Below are 23,295 nucleotides of genomic sequence, written 5' to 3' on the forward strand. Positions count from 1 at the left end.
AGACAGTCTTTTTAAGTGTGGCTTTGAATCTGTCTCTCAAGTATGAAGGTGAATAGAAAAAGATCCTAGTAGGATCCTGGTTTGAGCCCCCGGCACCCCACCTGCAGGGGTGTCGCTTCACAAACGGTGAAGCAGGTCTACAGGTGTCTTTCTCTCCTCTGTCTTCCCCTCCCCTCTCCATTTCTCTCTGTCCTATCCAACAATGACATCAACAATAACTACAACAATAATACAACAAGAACAAAAGTTATATATATATATATATATATATATATATATATATGAAAAAGATCCTAGGGAGTTGGGCAGTAGCATAGCGGGTTAAGCGCAGGTGGTACAAAGCACAAGGATGGTGTAAGGACCCCATTTCAAGCCCCCAGCTCCCCACTTCACAAGTGGTGAAGCAGGTCTGCAAGTGTATATCTTTCTCTCCCCTTCTCTGTCATTCCCTCCCCTCTCCATTTCTCTATCCTATCTAACAGTGATGACATCAACAACAACAATAATTACTACAATAAAACAAGGGCAACAAAAGGGAATAAATAAATATTTTTTAAAATTTTTTAAAAGAAGAAGATCCAGAATTTTCATTTAGGGTGTATTTGAGTGTTTTTCTCTCAGAAACTGAAACAACTGCCCAAGCATTGGGAATCAGTCACTATCTCTAGTCTGTTCCTGCAACAACTGCTCCAGAGACTGCTGATTGAATTGTCTTTTTTAAATATTTTATTATTCCCTTTTGTTGTCCTTGTTTTATTGCTGTAGTTATTATTGTTATTGATATTTTTGTTGTTGGGTAGAACAAATGGAGAGAGGAGAGGAGGACAGAGAGGAGGAGAGAAAGACACCTGCAGACCTGCTTCACTGCCTATGAAGGGCTCCCCTGCAGGTGGGGAGCTGGGGGCTGGAACCGTACGCTGGTCCTTGAGCTTTGTGCCACGTGTGCTTAATCAGCTGCGCTACCGCCCAACTCCAGGTTGAGTTGTCTTGAGAGCTGGAAGAGCAGGCAGGGAGAAAAGAAGGGTCTGTGTTGGAATGGCAGTTTGTCTTTGATATACCCAATCTCCATACTCTACACACACACAACTTATAAGCAAAGGATTTCAAACATTAGCTGCTCAGGAGAGATGAGAGTCTGTCCAAGGTCCCAGTAGGTTCTGGACATCGAAGAGGGCTTTGAGATCACATCTATGCTCCTGTCCTTGAGGCTCCCAGAGCTGGACTCTTGTCCAGGAGTATGTTCTGTTTATCTAGGATGAATAGGGGCCTCAAGCTGAAACTCAGACTCCTCCACATCGGGGCTCTTTTCTGGGGGCCTGGTTCTGCCTCTGAAATGTCATTGCTTCTCCCCCCTGATGGCTCCTCTCCTTCAAATGAAGCAAAGTTGAGTTGGAAAGCAGAAAGTGTTGACCCTCTAGGCAATTCTGTATTCCCTAATTTGAAATAAGCATTTTTTTTTCCAGTTTTTGTTATTTGTAGTTAACAGTGAACTACAATATGTTAGGATAACAATGTAGAGTTCCACACCACATCTACCGCCAGAGTTCTGTATCCTCACGCTGCCATCTCCCAAAGATAACCATCATAGTTCTCATAAGACTTTTTTAAAATTTATTTATTTTCACTTTTGTTGCCCTTGTTGTTCTTTATTGTTGTTGTAGTTACTGTTGTTATTATTGATGTCATTGTTGGATAGGACAGAGAAAAACAGAGGAGGGGAAGACAGAAAGAGAGAGAGAAAGACAGACACCTGCAGACCTGCTTCACCACCTATTAATCGCCCCCCCCCAGCAGGTGGGGAGCCAGGAGCTCAATCCTTATACCAGTCTTGCACTTTGTACCATGTGCGCTTAACCCACTGAGCTACTGCCTGACTCCCAGTTCTCATAAGTCTTAGAGACAATTCGCAGCTTCTGTGCCTTTTTTTTTTTTTTGGGGGGGGGGGGGGGAGGTTCATATGTATCAGTTCTCTAGATTCCACATGAGTGAAACCATCCAGTAATTATCTATTATCAATATTTATTTGATTAAGCATAATCACCTATAGTTCCATTCATTTTTTCCCAAAGGACTAAACTAAGCTTTTTTTTTTTTTTTTTTTTTTTTTTTTAAGATTTATGTATGCAGTGAGGAGAAACAGCATAATGGTTATGCAAAGAAAATCTCATGCATGAGGTTCCCAAGTCCCAGGTTCATTCAATTCCCCCCTCACAACAACACAAGGCAGAGCTGATCAGTGCTCTGCTAACAATATAAATAAATAAAATATGTATTTATATATTAATGAGAGGGTGGCGGATAGGATAGAGAGAACTAGAGTATTACTCAGGCATCTATGATGCTGGACATCAAGCTAGGTCCTCATGCTTGAAAATCCAGCACTTTGGGAGTTGGGCAGTAGTGCAGCAGGTTAAGCACACGTGGCACAAAGCACACGGACCAGAATAAGGATCCCAGTTCAAGCCCCCGGCTCCCCACCTTCAGTGGGAGTCGCTTCACAGGCGGTGAAGCAGGTCTGCAGGTGTCTTTCTTTCCCTCCCCCACTGTCTTCCTCTCCTCTCTTCCCTCTCTTCATTTCTCTGTCCTATCCAACAATGACATCAATAACAACAATAATAACTACAACAGTAAAAATAAAAAAACAAGGGCAACGAAAATCCAGCACTTTATCCACTGTGTACCAAGCAGCCCCCAAGAAGGTTTTCTTACTAAGCTCACTTTCAGCACATGGTCAATTAATTCATCATCATAAGGTTTTCTGACACACTGATCCTTACCCCAGCACTCAGGACTCTCAATGCACAAGCCCCATTTCAGATTCCAGAATATTCTTTACAGGCTGAGACACAAAACTCTTACAGGAAGCAACCTAGGTGTCCAACAACAAATGAGTGGCTGAACAAGTTTTGGTATATATACACAATGGAATACCACTCAGCTATTAAAAATGGTGATTTTGGGGTGGGCGGGCACATAGCAGCTTAAGTGCACATGACGAAGTGCAAGGACTGGCTTAAAGATACCAGTTCGAGCCCCTGGCTCCCCACCTGCATGGGGGGGGGGGTCGCTTCACAAGAGGTGAGCAGGTCTGCATGTGTCTTTCTCTCCCTGTCTTCCCCTCCTCTATTTCTCTGTCATATCCAACAACAATAACAGCAATGACAATACCAATAACAACAAGGACAATAAGGGCAACAAAAATGGGGGAAAATGGCCTCCAGGAGCAGTGAGTTCGTAGTGCAGGCACTAAGCCCCAGTAATAACGCTGGAGGCAAATAAAATAAAATAATTTTTAAATGGTGATTTCACCGTTTTCAGCCCATTTTGGATGGAGCTTGAAGGAATTAAGTGAGATAAGTCAGAAACAGAAGGATGAATATGGGATGATCTCACAGGCTGAAGTTGAAGAACAAGTTCAGAAAAGAAAACACTAAGCATCCCATAACCTAGATATACACCAGTTTCTGTGAGAGAGAGCTTATGTGCACACGTATCCATAAACTACTGCAAAATATATACCCGAAAGCAGAAGTACACTAGAGTTTGCAGTGAGTACCCTCCCTAACACTTCCTCTCCACTATTCCAAGCTTTGGGCCCATGATTGCTCAACAATTTGTTTGGCCTCGTATGTTAACTCTCTTTTCAATCACCAGGTTCCAGATGCCACCAGGATGCTGGCCAGGCTTCCCTGGACTGAAGACCCCACCAATGTGTCCTGGAGCTCAGCTTCCCCAGAGACACACCCTACTAGGGAAAGAGAGAGGCAGACTGGGAGTATGGACCGACCAGTCAACGCCCATGTTCAGCGGGGAAGCAATTACAGAAGCCAGACCTTCTACCTTCTGCAACCCTCAATGACCCTGGGTCCATGCTCCCAGAGGGATAGAGAATGGGAAAGCTATCAGGGGAGGGAGTGGGTTATGGAGATTGGGTGGTGGGAATTGTGTGGAGTTATACCCCTCCTACCTTATGGTTTTGTTAATTAATCCTTTCTTAAATAAAATAAAAAATTAAATTAAATTAAAAAAAAGCACACTCATTTGGAGTGCCACCTGGAGCAGTGGATTTACTGTGTAGACAACAAGTCCCAGTAGTAACCCTGGTGACAATAAAATTAATTGATTGAAAAAAAAAAAAAACACTAAGCAGAACTTCAACTGGAGTTGGTGTAGTACACCAAAGTAAAAGGGGGGGGGGCGGTCCTGGAACATGATGGCAGAGGACTTTGTGGGCGTTGTTGTAGTTATTGTTGTATAGTGGAAAACTGGGAAATGTTATATATGTAGAAACTATTGTATTTACTGCCAACTGTAAAACATTAATCCCCCAATAAAGAAATCAAAAAAAAAAAAAATCAAAAAAAAAAAAAAACCTTCCAGGACCTAGAGAGCTCTTCCTGCATGATTGGCCCTGCTGTGAAGAATTTGTAAAAGACATATTCATTCACTCATTCATTCATTCATTCATTCATGAGAAAAAGAGGGAGAGAGATAACCAGAGCATCAATCTGGCACAGGCACTGCCAGGTATCTAACTCAGAACCTCCTACTTAGGCATCCAACATTTTACCCATTGTACCCCCTTCCTGAGTCACATTTTTTCAAGTTTTCAAGGGTGAACTTGGAGGACTTTCACAGCCTGAATGGATGCTTCTTTATCCTGGCAGGAAAAGTCAGAAAATAGTAATGTCCTCCTCCTTCTCTTCCCTTCCCAATATGTGATGTTCAGAAGGACTTTGCTGTGATAGCAGTGAGGACCAGAGAGAATCTAATCCACACAGAACAGTAAATGAAGTCACCAGACAGTTTAAAACTCAGTCCAGGAGGTGGCGCAGTGGAAAAAGCATTGGATTCTCAAGCATGAAATACAAGTTTGATCCCCGGCAGCACATGTACCAGAGTGATGTCTGGTTCTTTTTCTTCTCCTATCTGTCTCATTAATAAATAAATAAAATCTTAAAACAAAAGTTTCAGATTCAGTTCTTACAAGATGTTGATGGAGACTGTCTTGCTGAATTCAGTCTGCTGAGTTAAGTCATGGGTGCAAATCCCACAGCATGGAGGCTAGAGAAATAGCCCCTCACGCCTCTGAGACTTGAATGACACTCTGTGGTGCCAGAGAGGAGGACAAAGAAGCTCAGAGCAGGCTACATGATAAGCACATGGAACAACACTGCCATGACAAGCTCCTTCCTCAGGAGTCTCAGGAGTCCCTCAAAGAGAACAGGATAGGATGATCCCAAGAGCCCAGTCCCTACATGGGAACTAGATGAGTGAGAGGCCAGAGTTTTCTGGGAGTTTCAAACCACTTTCAAGTTGCCAAGATTAATGAGAACCACCTGGCAACCTTACCTTGGCTATCAATGAATTACTATATTTATTTATTCCTTTTTATGCCCTTGTTGTTTTATTGCTGTAGTTCTTATTATTGTTGTTGATGCCGTTGTTGGATAGGACAAAGAGAAAATCGAGAGAGAAGAAGACAGAGAGGGGAAGAGAAAGACAGACACCTGCAGACATGCTTCACCGCCTGTGAAGTGACTCTCCTGCAGGTGGGGAGCCGGGGGCTCAAACCAGGATCTTTACGCCAGTCCTTGTGCTTTGCACCACGTGCGCTTAACCAGCTGTGCTACCGCCCAACTCCCGAATTACTATTTTTTTTAATTTTTCTTCCAGTAGAATGAATGTGTATCTAACATCAACCTTTCGTATATCTTATAGAAACTTCCATCCTCACAGCTATTCACTGACCAACCAAGGTCCAACTAGGTATTTCACCTGGATAGTGGGACTGCATTGTCATGGGCAGACCCAGTTTTACTTATGTTTATTTAAAAAATATTTTGGGGACCAGGTGGTGCTGCACCTGGTTGAGCACACAAATTACAATGTGCAAGGACCTGGGTTTGAGCCCCTAGTCCTCACCTGCAGGGGGAAAGCTTTGCAAGTGGTGATGCAGTGCTGCAGGTCTCTCTCTGTTTCTCCCTCTCTATCACTCCTTTCCCTCTAGATTTCTGGCTGTCTCTATCCAATAAATAAAATAAAGATAAAAAAATTTTGCCTCCAGGGATATCTTTGGGGCTCAGTGGTAACACGACAAATCCATTGCCCTGGCAGCCATTTTCCCCCAATTTTATTGGCTAACAAAGATAATTTGAGAAGGGAGTAGAAGATAGAAAGACATCAGCAGACCTGCTTCACTACTTGTGAAGCATCCCTCTTGCAAGTGGGGACTTGAACCTGGATCCTTATGTTTAGTACTATGTGCACTTTTTTCCCCCTTTTGTTACCCTTGTCGTTTAACCTTGTGGTTATTGATGTCGTCGTTGTTGGATAGGACAGAGAAAAATGGAGGCGGGGAAGACAAGAGAGGGAGAGAGAAAGACACCTGCAGACCTGTTTTACCACTTGTGAAGTGACTCCCCTGCAGGTGAGGAGCCGGGGGTTCGAATGGCATCCTAAATGCTGGTCCTTGCACTTTACGCCACTTGCGCTTAACCCGCTGTGCCACCGCCCGAATCCCCATGTGCACTTTTAACCAAGTGTGCCCCGGCCTGTCCCTCCAGGCCCAGTTTTAAACCTGACACCCCCCCCCCCACCTCCACATGTCATGAAGCATCACTACTAAGTTATCTTTCTCTTTCTCCCTGACTGAAAAGTCCCAAAGTCTTAGATATGACAAAAGAAGGGAGTCGGGCGGTAGCGCAGAAGGTTAAGCGCAGGTGGCGCAAAGCGCAAGGATCGGCATAAAAATCCCGGTTCGAGCCTCCTGCTCCCCACTTGTAAGGGAGTTGCTTCACAGGTGGTGAAGTAAGTCTACAGGTGTCTGTCTTTCTCTCCCCCATTCTTGTCTTCCCCTCCTCTCTCCATTTCTCTGTCCTACCCAACAATGACGACATCAATAACAACAACAATAATAACTACAATAAAAAAGGAGGCAACAAAAGGGAATAAATATTTGGAGCCAGGCGGTGGCGCACTTGGCCAAGTGCACACATTACAGTGCGCAAGGATTCAGGTTCAAGCCCCTGGTCCCCACATGTATGGAGAAGGCTCCACGAGTGGTAAAGCAGGGCTGCAGGTGTCTCTCTCTCTCTCTCTCTCTCCCTATCTTTCCCTCTCAATTTCTCTCTGCCTCCATACAGTAGTAAATAAATAAAACATTAAAAATAAAAAAACATTTTAAAAAAGTTTTTTAAAAAAGGAAAAGACTAGAAGGAGAGTGATGCTACGAACTAACCAGCTCCATGATTCCACTCCAGCTGCTATGAATCCAGTGAGACTCCACAGGGCCTGCATCTCTCCACCATGCAGGACTTGGAATGCCTGCCTCCATTTCACCTCTAGAACTCCTCAAAGATGGAGTCTGAGCTTTGTTTCTTGAACTGACATTATAATGACCCTAACACATTGCACTAGTAAGCGTATTGGCATTGTTGTGCATCCCAGGCAGCAAAAAGTGGAGGTCATTAAGATACAGCAACACTCCACACTGAGTTCAAAGATAGGGCAAGAGCTGGTGAGCTATCAATCAAAAGCAACATCGTCAGGGACCAGAGGGTGGCTCACAAGGTACAGGGCACATAGTACCATGCAAAAGGACCCAATATCAAGCCCCTAATCTCCACCTGAAGGGGGAAGCTTCCCAAGTGATGGAGCAGTGCAGCAGGTGTTTCTCTTTATCTGCTTTTCTCCCTACATTTGTTTCTCGTCTTCTATTAAAGAAAATAAAAAACTATTTTTTACAAAGATTGATAAGAATAAGGGATGGTAAGAATGCTTTTTTGAGTAGTGTGCTGCTTTTTAAAAAGTATATTTATTTATTATTGGAGAAACAGTGAAAAACAGATGGGGAGGGGGAGGTAGAAGGGGGAGAGAGACAGAGACACCTACTGACCTGCACTTGTGAAGCTTTCACCCTGCAGGTGAGGACCGGGGCCTTGAACGTGGATCCTTGTGCATTTAACTAGGTCTGCCACTGCCTGGCCTGGTATCCTGCTTTTCCAGACACAAGCTTGAGCCAGCTCCCAGATCATTAAGGAAACTACAATATTATGGTTTCTCTTCTCTCTCTGATTTTATCTATAATGATGATGATAATGATGGTGATTAGTATTGACAATTGTCAGGGCAAGATCCTACCTAAATTAAATCCAAATGGTCTTGATAAGACACCTCTGACACATGGTAGATAGCTGGGTACCAAATTGGGCCCAAATTGAGATGCCTCCTGGACTTCACCAGGGCCCAGAAGTCTTCCTCAGCAAGAGCCTGCAGGACCCTCTCAGGAGCAGTGGCCCCACCCTCCCTGCCAGATAAGCAAGCCTGCAGGGATCCCACGGCTGCTGCCTGTTGTCATTGTTGAATAGGACAGAGAGAAATGGAGAGAAGAGGGGAAGACAGAGAGGGGGAGAGAAAGACACTTGCAGACCTGCTTCACCGCCTGTGAAGCGAATCCCCTGCAGGTGGGGAGCTGGGGCTTGAACTGGGGTCCTTATGCCAGTCCTTGCACTTTGCACCATGTGAGCTTAACCAGCTGTACTACCTACCGCCCAACTCCCCAAGATTACAAACTTAGAGAGATGACCTGATATCTCTAGAAAGACTAACATCTATTGGGGTGTGGGATACATAGTGGCAGAACACTGGACTTGCTAGCCTGAGGTCCCTGTTCCATCTTGACACAGCCAGAGCTGAGCGTAATTAAATCATTAAAAAATGAATCCGGGGGAGTCGGGCTGTAGCGCAGCGGGTTAAGCGCACATGGCACAAAGCGCAAGGACCGGCTTAAGGATCCCAGTTCGAGTCCCCTCCCCACCTGCAGGGAAGTCGCTTCACAGGTGGTGAAGCAGGTCTGCAGGTGTCTGTCTTCCCCTCTCTCCATTTCTCTCTGTCCTATCCAACAACAACAACAATAACTACAGCAATAAAACAAGGGCAACAAAAGGAAATAAATAAATAAATAAAATGAATCCGTATTGTTTAGGTAGAAACAGCCACAGAGAGCAGAGTGACGCTGATAGAAACCATAGCATCAGAGTTTACTTCAGTACAGTGAAGTCAGGCTGGACTGGGGTCACATGCATAGTAAGGCAGCACACTAACCAAGTGAGCTATTTCACCAGCCCAAATGAATCCCTCTTAACATTTAAAATAATGTAAGGTGGTTGGGAGACAGTTCACCTGGTAGAGTGCATACTATATCATGTACCAGGACCTGGGTTTGAATACCCAGCTACACAAGCAATGGTACAAGTGTCATGGGAGTAGGGCGGTAGTGCAGCGGGTTAAGTGCAGGTGACACAAAACGCAAGGACTGGAGTTAGGATCCCCATTCGAGACCCCGGCTCCCCACCTGCAGGGGAGTCACTTCACAGGTAGTGAAGCAGGTCTGCAAGTGTCTGTCTTCCTCTCCCCCTCTGTCTTCCCCTCCTCTCTCCATTTCTCTCTGTCCTACCCAACAATGGCATCAATAATAATTACAACAATAAAGCAACAAGGGTAACAAAAGGAAATAAATAAATGTTTTTTTAAAGAAAAAGAAGTGTCATGTGGTGACACAATACTGTGGTATGTCTCCTCTATCTGTCTCTCACTCTCTGTCACGCTCTAAAAATCAAAATGAAAGCAGAATATGATGGAAATAGTAGACTCCTGCAGAAATGGAGCCCCACTATCATCCCTGGTGGAAAAAAAAAAAAAAAAACTAGTACTTCACAGAAAGAACTTTACTTAGAAGCAGTTACCCTCTTCTTTTTGGATCCCTGTGGCAGACTGAAATGGAGGACAGAAATGTTCTACCACAAATAACACTGCCTGGGGTCCTGCAGACAGCGCTGTGGTTATGCAGACTGTCATATCAGAGGCACCAAGAAAGCACTAACCTTCAATAAGGGTCTTCTTTTTCCTCCCTGATACCAGCTTCTACCTCCAAAACCAAGCCCTCTTCTTTTATAGTGTGAGTTTTCACAGCTATTTCAATCACCTGACACTGATTCCAGGAATGAATTGAAGTTCCTAATTAGACTATTTTCCAAATAACATTGCTACAAACTCAGAAAATCTTTTTTTTTTTTTTTGGATAGGACTGAGAGAAATTGAGAGGTTGGGATGATGGAGAAGGAGAAAGATAAAACACCTACGGACCTGCTTTCCCTCTCATGAAGCGACCCCCCTACAGGTGGGGAGCTGGAGGCTCAAACCATGATCCTTTTGCTTCATACTATGTGTGCTTAACCCAGTGCGCTACCACCTGGCCCCCCCAAAATATCTTTTTATGCCTCCAGGGTTATTTTTAGGGTTCGGTGCCAGCACTATGAATCCAGTGCTCCTGGCAGGTATTTTTTCCTGTTTTATTGGATAAGACTGAGAGAAAGTTGAAAGAAGAAGGGGAGGTAGAGGTGAAGAGAGAAAGGCAGACACCTGCAGCCCTGCTTCACCACCTGTGAAGCACCCACCCCTGCAGGTGGCGATGGGGACTCAAATCCAGATCCTTGGATAGGTCCTGGCACTTAGAACTATATGTACTTAACTGAGTAGCCCACTGCTCAGCCCCCAAACTGAGAATATCTAACAGCAATACTTATATCAACTAGGGGAAAAGCATGGCTGGAGCAGCTATGCATTCTTTTTTTTTTTAACTGTAAATGTTAATTTAATATTCAAATCCATCTATTAGAAAAGGATGATGACTTAAATGTGGAGGAAGAAAGAGCTGGCAGTAGAGCAGTGGGTGAAGCGCACATGGCTCAAAGTGCAAGGACCAGTGTAGGGAGCCGGTTCCAGCCCCCAGCTCCCCACCTGCAGGGGAGTCATGTCTGCAAGTCTGGTCTGCAAGTCTTTCTTCCTCTCTGTCTCCCCTCCTCTCTCCATTTCTCTCTGTCCTATCTAACAACGACGACATTAACAACAACAACAGTAACTACAACAACAACAAAAAACAACAAGGGCAACAAAAGGGAAAATAAATAAATATCAGAATTTTTTTTTAAAAAGTGGAAGGAGACAGAGAAATAGGGCCGGGTAGACCCAGAAAGTAGTTCAGTATACAGAGTGCCGGACTTGCAAGCATGAGATCCTGAGCTTGATCCACAGCATTCATGTGGCAGAGTGACGCCATGTTATCTATCATCTATCTTTTTCTCAGATTTATACTAGTGATTTAATATTGACTTACAAAATTACAAGATAAGGGTGGGATAGATAGCATAATGGTTATGCAAAACAAACTCTCATGCCTGAGGCTCCAAAGTCCCAGGTTCAGATGTGAGGGTGATCTGGCTGCAACATCTGTCACCCCAGGGTTGATTCAGCTGATCTGGCTGGCTAGGTGGGTGTCCCCTTCCTCCCTCACCGCTGCATGTGCGTCCCTCCTGAAGCTGCACACTCAGTTGATGGACCTGTCTTCAGTCAAGGGTATATGAGTAGCTATGCTCCCCTGCTGGAACCTCCAAACAAGCTCTAAAAGTCCCAGATTCAATCCCCTGCACTACCATAAACCAGAGCTAACCAGTGCTCTGTTAATAAAAAGGGGGGGGGGGGTTCCGGGCGGTAGTACTGTGGGTTAAGCACACATGGCACAAAGTGCAAGGACTGGCTCAAGGATCCCAGTTCCAGCCCCGGCTCCCCACTTGCAGGGGGATCACTTCACAAGTGAAGCATGTCTGAAGGTGTCTTTCTCTCCCACTCTCTGTCTTCCCCTCGTCCTCTCTCGATTTCTCTCTGTCCTATCCAACAACGACAGCAAAAACAACAATAATAATGAGGGCAAAAAAAAAGGGGGGGGGGGAATAGCCTCCAGGAGCAGTGGACTTGAGTGCACGTAGCCAGCTGTGCTACCACCCGACTTCTGAAAATATTTTTAAAATATGACTGCAAGTGGTCCAGGAGGTGGCACAGTGATAAATCTTTGGACTCTCAAGCATGAGGTCCCAGGTTCGATCCCTGGCAGCACAAGTGCTTGAGTTATGTTCTTTCTCTCTCCTCCTATCTTTCTCATTAATAAATAAAATCTTTTAAAATAAAAGCATGACTACAAGCAGCTGAGCACAGTGGGCATGAAAATGGCTCTTGGGCGGAGGGTAGATAACATAATGGTTATGCAAACAGACTCTCATGCCGGAGGCTCCAAAGTCCCAGGTTCAATCCCCCCCTCCCCCGACACCATAAGCCAGAGCTGAACAGTGCTCTGGTTAAAAAATAAAATAAAGGGAGTCCAGCGTTAGCGCAGCGGGTTAAGCGCAGGTGGCGCAAAGCGCAAGGACCAGCATAAGGATCCCAGTTCGAGTCCCCAGCTCACCACTGCAGGGGAGTCGTTTCACAAGAGGTGAAGCAGGTTTATCTTTCTCTCCCCCTCTCTGCCCCCCCCTCCATTTCTCTCTGTGCTATCCAACAACGACAACAATAATAACTACAACAAGGGCAATAAAAGGGAATAAATAAATTAAAAAAATAGAAAATGGCTCTCATGTCTGGATCAATCTCCATACTATCATAAGTCAGAACTGAACAGTGATATGATAAAATTATAAGTAACATAGAAAATAATAACAGGGAGTCGAGCTTTAGCGCAGCTAAAGTCGAGGTTAAGCGCACTCGGCGCAAAGCACAAGGACCCGCGAAAGGGTCCTGGTTCCAGCCTCCGGCTCCCCACCTGCAGGGGAGTCGCTCCACAGGTAGTGAAGCAGGTCTGCAGGTGTCTTTCTCTCCCTCTCTCTGCCTTCCCCTCCTGTCTCCATGTCTCTCTGTCCTATCTAACAACGATGACATCAATAGCAACAATAACTACAACAACAATAAAAAGACAACAACGGCAACAAAAGGGAAATAAATAAATAAAAATAAAAAAAATAATAACAAATTCTCATCCCCAGCTGGAAACAGTGGACAGGATTCTCAATTTCTGCACACTACAATGGAGTCACTAAAATTGTGTGAACATTTTTCATGCATCTCTGTATGCCTCTTACTTTGAGGCGAGGGACTGCTTATGTTCCTCCAACAAATTTATTAGAAGACAGTTCCATCCTGGGACACTTATGCTAGAGTCACTGCTAAGGCCAGAAAAAAAAAAAATGCATAGAAACAAAATGCAACAAGTTCAGGGATAATTTAACAACGAACAGAAATTTAAAATCTATCACTAAGAAAAATAAAAAATGAGAAAGACTTAAAAGTATTGTTAGTTTATATCCACTGAAACCCCAAAGAAGACAGAACAATCACAGCTGTACTGGACCCAGCTGGAGGCTGACAGGTGCTGACAAACATGTTGACTCCCCAACCTTAACATCTTGCCTGTGGTCAGCAGGTCCTTCCTCGCTCCCCTGTCCTGGGTCCAGATCCCAGGACACTCAAAGGAGAATGGGACTGGACCCAGAAACTCTGCACCCATGACCGAGAGGGGGGAAAAAAGGGAAATGGTGATCCCATACCCTGCCCATAGAGCACACTGTGTTTAGCTCCCACACAAAGAATCAGGCAGGAACGGACAAGAGGAATCCAGCCCTGGTGTAAGATGGGGATGGTGGGTTGACCAGAAAGAGACCCAGACACATGGCTGCATCCCGGAATATTCTAGCAAGCCCCAAGCAACCGCTCCCAATCTCAGCCTCAGTGAGCGACACTCATGATATCCCACCCAGTGCTGAACTCACTGAAGACTCCTCTCCAAGGTCCAAATCAGCAGAAGACAGTGAGAGAAAACTAGAGAAAAGCAAGTGTGGTGGGGAGGTGTGCCTTACTTCCCAGAGTGTCTGCTTTACTTTGGAGCGCCGCCCCTAGCAGCCAGATTGGTCCACTGTCTGAGTTTAATTGGATGAAGCCCTTGCCATCACACACAACTATTCACCCAGTTAGCTTTCTCCTGCTCGCTCTCTTCCGTGCTGCTTGGCCCTATGAGGCGCAGCTCTGTGACCACGCACCCCGGGTGCTTGGTTCTGCTGCTGTGCACAGCATGCAAACTGCACCCTGCAGCCTGCTCACAGCCTGGCTCCTGCAGTGCATTGGGCTCCTTTGACCTGGAGGCTGCCTGCTGGCCCTGAGCCCTGCTCTGCTTTGCTCTGCTCTCTGTAGGTAAGTTCACAAACAAGCATGGATAACAATAGAAAATGGGGGAGTCGGTGGTAGCAGTAGAGGGTTAAGTGGCGCAAAGCACAAGGACCGGCCTAAGGATCCCGGTTTGAACCCCCGGATCCCCACCTGCAGGGGAGTCACTTCACAGGCGGTGAAGCAGGTCTGCAGATGTCTCCCCCCCCACCCTGTCTTCCCCTCCTCTCTCCATTTGTTGTTTATGCAACAACGCCGACAACAATAATAACTACAACAATAAAACAAGGGCAACAAAAGGGAATAAGTATTTTTAAAAGAAAAAAAAAACAATAGAAAGTGGCATGGGCACTGTGGGTATCAGCTGTGTTGCACAGGAAGCTTTGGGACATGTTTAGTGTAGTCTACCTGAAGTTGTGACCGAATGGAATAGACATGGGTTTAGTGCTTTGAAAAGTGTACAAGCTGCTACTCAACTAGACTCACTGTTAAGGAGGAGGGAGCAGCTAACTGAGGCCATTCCCTATTCCCTCCTGGGGGAGTTCTAGTCTGACTCTGACATGGAAAATTGCAAGAGACAGTCATGTTTCAGAAATATGAGAGATGACTGGGAGCAAGGAAGGACAGAAATGGAGCAGAAAGTACAAATTATGTAGCATGTATACCTGGAGACACGAGAAAGGCCAGAGATGGTCTTCTAAGCTTTATAGTTCTGTTGAAGGACAGGACCCTCAGGGGATGTGCTTCAGCCCTAGCCTTCAGGTGCTCACATCAGCATTTTGTGACTTTTTGCAGTCAGGTAAGGAGGCAGTGCTGGTGCTTCTGGCCTTTACCTTGGTCCCTTCCCCTGACTTCCTCCAGGGTGCAGAGGGAGGGGTGCTGTTTCCCTCAGCTGCCTTCCAATACACACCTCTGTCAGGAGGGGGGCTCTCGAACCAGGATCCTTGCATGGCCCTTGTGCTTTGTGCCTACTGCGCTACCGCCCACTCCCAATTTTTTATTATCTTTATTTACTTGATAGAGTAAGCCAGAAATCAAAAGGAGAGTAAAGATAGAAAGGTAGAGAGACAGAGAGACATACCTGCAGCACTCTTTCACCACTTGTACAACTTTCCCCATGCAGGTGGTGGCTGAGGGCTTGAACCCGGGTCTTGTGCACTATAATGTGTACCTCAGCCATATGCACCACCTGGCCTCAATAAACCTTTAAAGCAAAAAAAAAAAAAAAAATGTAGACAATGTTGTGGGGTAAGTGAAAGGGACAGCATTTCCCAGCAACTTGCAGCAGTCAGTATAGAAAAAGGCTTCCTTGGAGCCAGGTGGTGGCACACCTGGTTGAGCGCACGTTACAATGCTCAAGGACCTGGGTTTGAGCCTCTGGTCCCCACTTGCAGGGGAAAAGCTTTGCAAGTGATGAAGCAATGCTGAAGGTGTCTCTCTGTCTCTTTCCTATCACCCATTTCCCCTTAGATTTCTGGCTGTCTCTATCAAATAAAGATAATTTTTAAAAAGGCTTCCTTATTCTACATTATAAATTTATAATTTTAGGGGCTGGTTGGTGGTACAGTGGTCTGAGCACACGTTACAATGTTAAGACCCAGACTGGAGCCCACAGTCCCACCTGCGTGAGGTAAGCTTTGCAAGTGGTAAAGTAGTGCGGCAGGTCTCTCTCTCTCTGTCACCCTGTCCCCCTCTATCTCCCCCTTCCCTTTCAATTTGTGGCTATCTCTATCCAATAAATAAATAAAGGTAATATTTTGGGATGCAGCGGTAGTGCAGCGGGTTAAGCGCATGGGGCTACCACCCAGCTCCCTGAAATACATATTTTTATTTATTTATTAAATGACACCAAGTCGAGAGTTAGGCAGTAGCAAATCGGGTTAAGCGCAAAAGTGGTGCAAAGTGCAGGGACTGGCATAAGGATCCCAGTTCGAGCCCCAGGGTCCCCACCTGCAGAGGAGTCACTTCACAGGTGGTAAAGCTGGTCTGCAGGTGTCTTTCTCTCCCCTTCTCTGTCTTCCTCTCCTCTTTCCATTTCTCTCTGTCCTATCCAACGACAACTTCAACAATAACCACAACAATAAAACAAAGGCAACAAAAGGGAATATATAAATAAAAAATGACGTCAAGTCATTCTCTCTTTTGTCAAATTATTTATTATTGGATAGAGACAGAGAGAAATTGAGAATGGAGGGAAAAGTAGAGAGGGAGAGAGATCGAGAGATAACTGCAGGGGCCAGGTGGTGGTGCACCTGGTTCAGCACACACATTGCAGAGACACCTGCAGCACTACTTCAACACTTAGGAAGCTTTCCCCCTGCAGGTGAGGACCAGTGGCTTGAACCCAGGTCCTTGTGCACTGTAATGTGTGCACTTATCCAGGTGCACTACCACCTGGTCCCATTACTGTTGTTAAATTTGGAGGCTCCAGCTGGGCAGGCTAGCTTCACGGGCGGGTAACAGAGACGCGGAGACAACGGCTGGGCAGGGAAGCTGTATTTCTTTATTCAGGAACGATTCATAAACTAAACCAAACTAATAACCAAACAGAACTCTGCTGTCTCTTTGCGGTGGCGCAAGCACTCTCTCTTACTCTCCAACTCTGGCACTTTGGAACCCTCTCTCGAGGTTCCTCCGGGGCGGGGCCAAGCAGGCCTGCGAAACTAACTGGACTGATCCAATTCTCTTGGCGGGGGAGAACTACCCAATGTAAAGCATACAACACATTACCTAATTTTTAGCTAGACATTCACACAAAATTAGGTATTATAGTGGTCCAGGAGGTGGCGCAGTGATAAAGCTTTGGACTCTCAAGCATGAGGTCCCGGGTTTGATCCCTGGCAGCACATGTGCCAGAGTGATGTCTGGTTCTTTCTCTCTCCTATCTTTCTCATAAATAAATAAAATCTTTAAAAAAAAAATTAGGTATTATAACTGAAGATTGACCTAGAAAAAACAGGGTTGTATAGGAAAAAATTATGTCAATATTATTGACTTTGAGGAAAAATAAATGTGGGCACTCAGTCATTTCACTGTCTTCTTTCTTTTCTCAATCCTAGTGCCCTGTCCAGGTACTACTGTGCCTGGTTGGCTGGCTCCAACCTCAGGGCAACAAAAGGGAATAAATAAGTATTAAAAAAAAAATTCTTGGGACTCCAGCGGTAGCACAGCAGGTTAAGCGCACATGGTGCAAAGTGCAAGGACCAGCTTAAGGATCCCAGTTTGAGTCCCCCACTCCCCACCTGAAGAGGAGTCGCTTTACAGGCGGTGAAGCAGGTCTGCAGGTGTCTCTCTCCCCCCCCTTCCATTCCCCTCTCAGTTTCTCTGTCCTATCCAACAACAGCAACATTAATAACTACAATAAAAAACAAGGGCAACAAAAGGGAATAAATAAATACTAAAAAAAAAAAAAGAATTCTTAAAAGGGGCTGGGTGGTGGTGCATCTGGTTGAGCGCACATGTTAGTGTTCAGGGACCCAGGTTCCCTGGGAAAGAGTTCTTAAAAAAAAAAAAGAAATGTGTAAGGAAGATAGGGTTAAACAGAGACAACAAGTACAGTTCCTCACTGTTTTTGAAACTTATCCCGTGCAAGTCAGGACTGAGAACCTGGGACTTCAGAGCCTCAGGCATGAGTCTCTTTGCATAACCATTATGCTATCTACCCCCAACCCCTTTTTTCAATATTTCTTAAAAGTGCTCATAAAATCATAGCAACTCTCCCATGTCGTATGCAGAGCTGTGACAATATGACATCCTGTCTCACCACTTGTTCAGAAATGGTGATATTTTATGATTTAAAAAAATTTTTTTCCTGGAGCTCAGCTTCCCCAGAGACCCACCCTACTAGAGAGAGGCAGACTGAGAGTATGGACCGACCAGTCAACGCCCATGTTCAGCGGGGAAGCAATTACAGAAGCCAGACCTTCTACCTTCTGCAACCCTCAATGACCCTGGGTCCATGCTCCCAGAGGGATAGAGAATGGGAAAGCTACTGGGGAGGGGGTGGGATATGGAGATTGGGCGGTGGGAATTGTGTGGAGTTGTACCCCTCCTACCCTATGGTTTTGTTAATTAATCCTTTCTTAAGTAAAAAAAATTAAAAAAAAATTTTTTTTAGTATTTTATTTATTCCCTTTTGTTGCTCTTGTTTTATTGTTGTTGTAGTTAATGTTGTCTTTGTTGTCGGATAGGACAGAGAGAAATGGAGAGAGGAGGGGAAGACAGAGGGGAGAGAGAAAGATAAGACACCTGCAGACCTGTTTCACCGCTTGTGAAGTGATTCCCATGTAGGTGGGGAGCCAGGGGCTTGAACCGGTATCCTTACACCCGTCCTTGCGCTTAAGCCACCTGCGCTTAACCCGCTGCACTACTGCCTGACTCCTGATTTTTTTTTTTTTTAACAATTGTCATAGCCTAGTTTCAACTATGAGCAATAAAATATGTTTTTGAGGTAATGCAGCAGGTTAAGCACACATGGTGCAAAGTGCAAGGACCAGAGCAAAGATCCCGGTTGAAGCCCCAGCTCCCCACCTGCAGGGGGCTCTCTTTTCACATGCAGTGAAGCAGGTCTGCAGGTGTCTTTCTCTCCCCTTCTCTGTCTTTCCCTCCTGTTTCCATTTCTCTCTGTCCTATCCAGCAACAACAATGGCAATAACAATAATAACAACAACGATGAGCAGCAAGGGCAACAAAGGGGAAAAAATAGCCTCCAGGAGCAGTGGATTTGCAGTGCAGGCACCATGCCCCAGCAATAACCCAGGTTGCTACATGTATATGTGCTTATTTTCATATGCTTTATGAGTAGTGGAAGAACTGAAAGGTTTTCTGTATTGTCTATAATACTAGGGTTTCCCTCCATTGTGCATTATTTCTTGTGATTAAAGATGACTGAATTGACTGAATGTTCCACTGCATCATCTATATTCATAGGCTTGCTCTCCACTGTGAGTTCTTTCAAGTACCTGATGAGTAGAGGAATCACCAAAGGCTTTACTACATTGTTTCCATTCCAAGACTTTCTCTCCACTGTGAGATCTTTCATGTGTCTGAAGATGACAGGATTGTCTGAATGTTTTACTACACTGTTTACATTCATAGGGCTTCTCTCCACTGTGCGTTCTTTTATGTCTCCAAAGACTACTGGAACAACTGAATGTTTTCCTACACTGTTTACATCCATAGGGCTTCTCTCCAGTGTGCTTTCTTTCATGTGTTCGAAGATGACTGGATCGACTGAATGTTTTACTACACTGTTTACATTCATAGGGCTTCTCGCCATTGTGCATTCTTTCATGTAGCCAAAGAGAACGGGAAACACTGAATGTTTTCCTACACTGTTGACATTCATAGGGTTTCTCTCCACTGTGAGTTCGTTCATGTGTCCGAAGATGACCGGATTGCCTGAATGTTTTCCTACACTGTGTACATTCATAGGGCTTCTCTCCACTGTGAATTCTTTTATGTACACGAAGAGCACTGGAACAACTGAATGTTTTCCTACACTGTGTACATTCATAGGGTTTCTCTCCACTGTGAGTTCTTTCATGTATCCTAAGAAAACTGGGAAAACTGAATGTTTTCCTACATTGTTGACATTCATAGGGATGCTCTCCACTGTGAGTTCTTTCATGTATCCGAAGATAACCAGATTGACTGAATGTTTTCCTACATTGTTTACATTCATAGGGCTTCTCTCCACTGTGCGTTCTTTCATGTGTCTGAAGTTTACTGGAAAAACTGAATGTTTTCCTACATTGTTTACATTCATAGGGTTTCTCTCCACTGTGCAATCTTTCATGTATCCTAAGAGTACTGGAACGACTGAATGTTTTCCTACACTGTTTACATTCATAGGGCTTCTCTCCACTGTGAGTTCTTTCATGATTCCGAAGAGCACTATTATCACTGAATGTTTTCCTACATTGTTTACACTCATAGGGTTTCTCTCCACTGTGTATTCTTTGATGTTTCCGAAGAGTACCGCTTTGACTGAATGTTTTCCTACACTGTTTACATTCATAGGGCTTCTCTCCACTGTGTGTTCTTTCATGTGTCTGAAGTTTACTGCGAAAACTGAATGTTTTCCTACACTGTTTACATTCATGTCGCCGAAGATCACCGGTTTGACTGAATGTTTTACTACAATGTTTACGTTGATAAGCTTTCTTTCCAATGGGAATTCTATTCTGTCTTTTAAGCTGACTGGAATAAGTCAATACTTTGTTGTATACTTCACATTCTTGAGGTTTCCCATCATTTTGACTTTGTTCTTCAGCCTCAGAGATTTTCACTATATTACTGGAAAAGAGTGAGAATTTACTTAATGATATTGCAATGAAAAAAATGAAACCTTATTAAGAAAATGCAGATCATTATTATACATAAATGACCAAAATTCATAGACATTATCAATACATTTGACTAAAAATGTTTGTACTGACAAAATAATAATAATAAATTAAAATTATATAAAGGCACTTATAGTTAAAAAGAAAAAAGAAACTCAATGAAAATCTGTTAAATACTAAATAGTTAGTATAATACCTAAGTGAGTCAAACCATAACCAATAATATACTGACAGAAATAATGTATTTATTTATTTTTAGTATTTTATTTCTTTATTTATTCCCTTTTGTTCACCGTGTTGGTTTTTTTGTTGGAGTTATTTTTGTTGTTGTTGTTGCATAGGGCAGAGACAAATGGAGAGAGGATGGGAAGACAGGAGGGGGAGAGAAAGATAGACACTTGCAGACCTGCTTCACCGCCTGTGAAGCGACGTCCTATAGGAAGGGAGCCGGGGGTTCAAACCAGGATACTAAGACCAATCCTTTCACTTTGCGCCATGTGAGCTTCACCCACTGCACTACCACAAGACTTCCCCCTGCCTTATTTCTAAAAGTTTCCATTCTTTCTTGTCTTGTCAGGTCAGAGAATTTGTCATGAAGTAGAAAGAAATGATAATGCAGAACACCATTTTCTTACATGTATGCCAGTGATTGAAATGAGAACCTCAGACTTATACATTACCCCCATCATTATTTGAGTCAATTACTAACTATTGCAGAAGCTATTCATGTCATGATTTTTTTAATGAAGTACTTTAAGAATTATCTATTTATATCAGTCATTATAAATTCTCTTTCCTTTAAAAAGATTGTATTATAGGGAGTTTGGCAGTAGTGCAGTGGGTTAAGCATACATGGCAAAAAGTGCAAAGACCAGTGTAAGGATCCAAGTTCGAGACCCTGGCTCCCCACCTGCAGGGGAGTTGCTTCACAAATGGTGAAGCAGGTCTACAGGTGTCTATCTTTCTACTCCCCTTCTGTCTTCCCTTCCTCTCTCCATTTATATCTGTCCTATGCAACAACGACATCAATAACAACAATTACAAGGGCAACAAAAGGGAATAATTAAATAAATATAAAAAATAAGTTATTCATTTAGGGAAATCATGCAGGTAAAAGAATCACAGACAAGTTCATAGTAGCTTTCTGGGTAGGACGGTATAATCATGAATGAGATTCAAACCTTTTACTTCCTTGGTGGTTATACTGCTCTTTGATGGAATGATCCTCTTGTAACTGTTCTAAAAATACAAAAGATATTAGAGAGGATACAAATATATTGAATTTTTGATCCATCATGAGTCACAATCACAATCATGCCCCTTTCACTTAACAATGTCTCGGCATACACTGAACAATGGAAAAAATATGTCTTTTCATTGCAAAATGAATGAATATCATAATTACCTATCGACAGAATGTTTCTAAAGTTTTCACACATCACATTTCTGTAGAGTTTCTTCTCTGAAGAATTTAATAGTGTCCACTCCTCTTGAGTGAATATCACTGTTACATCTTCATAGGTCACTGAACACTAAAACACAGTGTATTTATTTATATGAGAAAACACTTCATACTGACAGCAGATTAGACATCCATGATCTACTTTATGAAGTCAGTGATCGTCTCATCACTAAACATACCAAGTATCTCACCCTCATGGACTAGCATGTGATACAGTAATTGGTCCAATGATTAAAGCTTTATGCTATCATCAGGTCCTGAACACAGTCCCTGGAATCTCATATGATAGAGTGATGTAGCTATGAAGTTCACTTGGAAGGGTGGAGAAACAGGTCCAAGCATCACTGAGTCAGGTTTGGGCGAGCATTCAGTGAAAAACTTAATTTCTTTACCTTTTTATGTTTTCATCACTGAGGCTTTTACGCTCCATGTTATAATGTTTCGAAGAAAAAAAAAGAAAAAAGACACTCCAGCACTGAAGCTCCAGTGTGGTAGAGGCCTGACTTAATTGAGGACCATGCACATGGCAAAGAAGCAATAAGTAAATGTAACTTAAAAAAAAAAGGAAAAACTTTTAAAAATGACTTAAATTGGAGGTCAGTTTGCGGCTTAAAAACAAAAAACAGAAGGCACCCATGTTCAGCAGGGAAGCAATTACAGAAGCCACAATTTCCACCTTCTGCACCCCATAATGATCCTGGGTCCATCCTCCCTGAGGGATAAAAACATAGGGAAACTATCAAGGGAGGGGGCTGAATATAAAGTTGTGAAGGTGGGAACTGTGTGGAAATGTACCCCTCTTATCCTATAGTTTGGCCAATATTTCCATTTTATGAAAAATTAAAAACAACAACAACAAAAATGAAGACACATGACTGACACTACAGGACAATTTCCAAGTATGTGCACATACTTATTGTCTGAATTGGATCCAAAAATAAAAGCATCTACTTGAGAGAGAGAAAAAAACATATTTGCCTCTTAAAACTGAATAAATAAAAGGAGATAAAGGAGAGCACCATTAGTCAGGGTATCCTTGGATTTCCCCATAGACATGATGGGCCAACACCTCTAATATCTCTCTATTATTACTGGTCATTACTATGAAGTTTGGGAACTATTCTCTGCCTTAATCCAGTTTTCTACTTCTTTTCTCAACTCTGATGCCATATTCCCAAATAATATTTTTAGTCCATCTTCATGTTACTATCAAGTTCAAGCAAAAATTACTGAATTCATGGGCCCACTGGAAAATACTTATTAAAGAAGACTACACAGCTTCATTATACTTTAAAATTCCTATTCTAATCTGCTCTAATCTTACTTTCTGGTTCCTGTTGACTAAACATTTTGTTTTGCCTTGTGTCTTACTGTCTTTCAGTCACCAGATTGCAGATGCTATGATTCCATCTTGAATACTCTGGATAGATGACTTCATCA

The 23,295-nt window shown here is 43.6% G+C and overlaps 2 protein-coding genes across 2 annotated transcripts in view; one reads left to right on the forward strand and one right to left on the reverse strand.

The window, feature by feature from the left end:
* The window catches only part of LOC132535670 (zinc finger protein 14-like), a 357,812-nt gene that overhangs the window by 98,471 nt on the left and 236,046 nt on the right, over positions 1-23,295 (forward strand). The window lies entirely within an intron of this gene.
* LOC103126965 (zinc finger protein 709-like) overlaps positions 18,798-23,295 on the reverse strand; it is a 58,436-nt gene continuing 53,938 nt past the window's right edge. The window contains exons 3-5 of the mRNA XM_060182164.1: positions 21,799-21,925; positions 21,575-21,632; positions 18,798-20,184 (exon numbers count right to left, since the gene is read on the reverse strand). Coding sequence (XP_060038147.1) covers positions 18,960-20,184; positions 21,575-21,632; positions 21,799-21,925 — 1,410 coding nt within the window. The 3' untranslated portion in view covers positions 18,798-18,959. The remainder of the gene's footprint in view (positions 20,185-21,574; positions 21,633-21,798; positions 21,926-23,295) is intronic.

The sequence above is a fragment of the Erinaceus europaeus genome, chromosome 23, assembly GCF_950295315.1.
Source record: "Erinaceus europaeus chromosome 23, mEriEur2.1, whole genome shotgun sequence".
NCBI classification, from domain to species: domain Eukaryota; kingdom Metazoa; phylum Chordata; class Mammalia; order Eulipotyphla; family Erinaceidae; genus Erinaceus; species Erinaceus europaeus.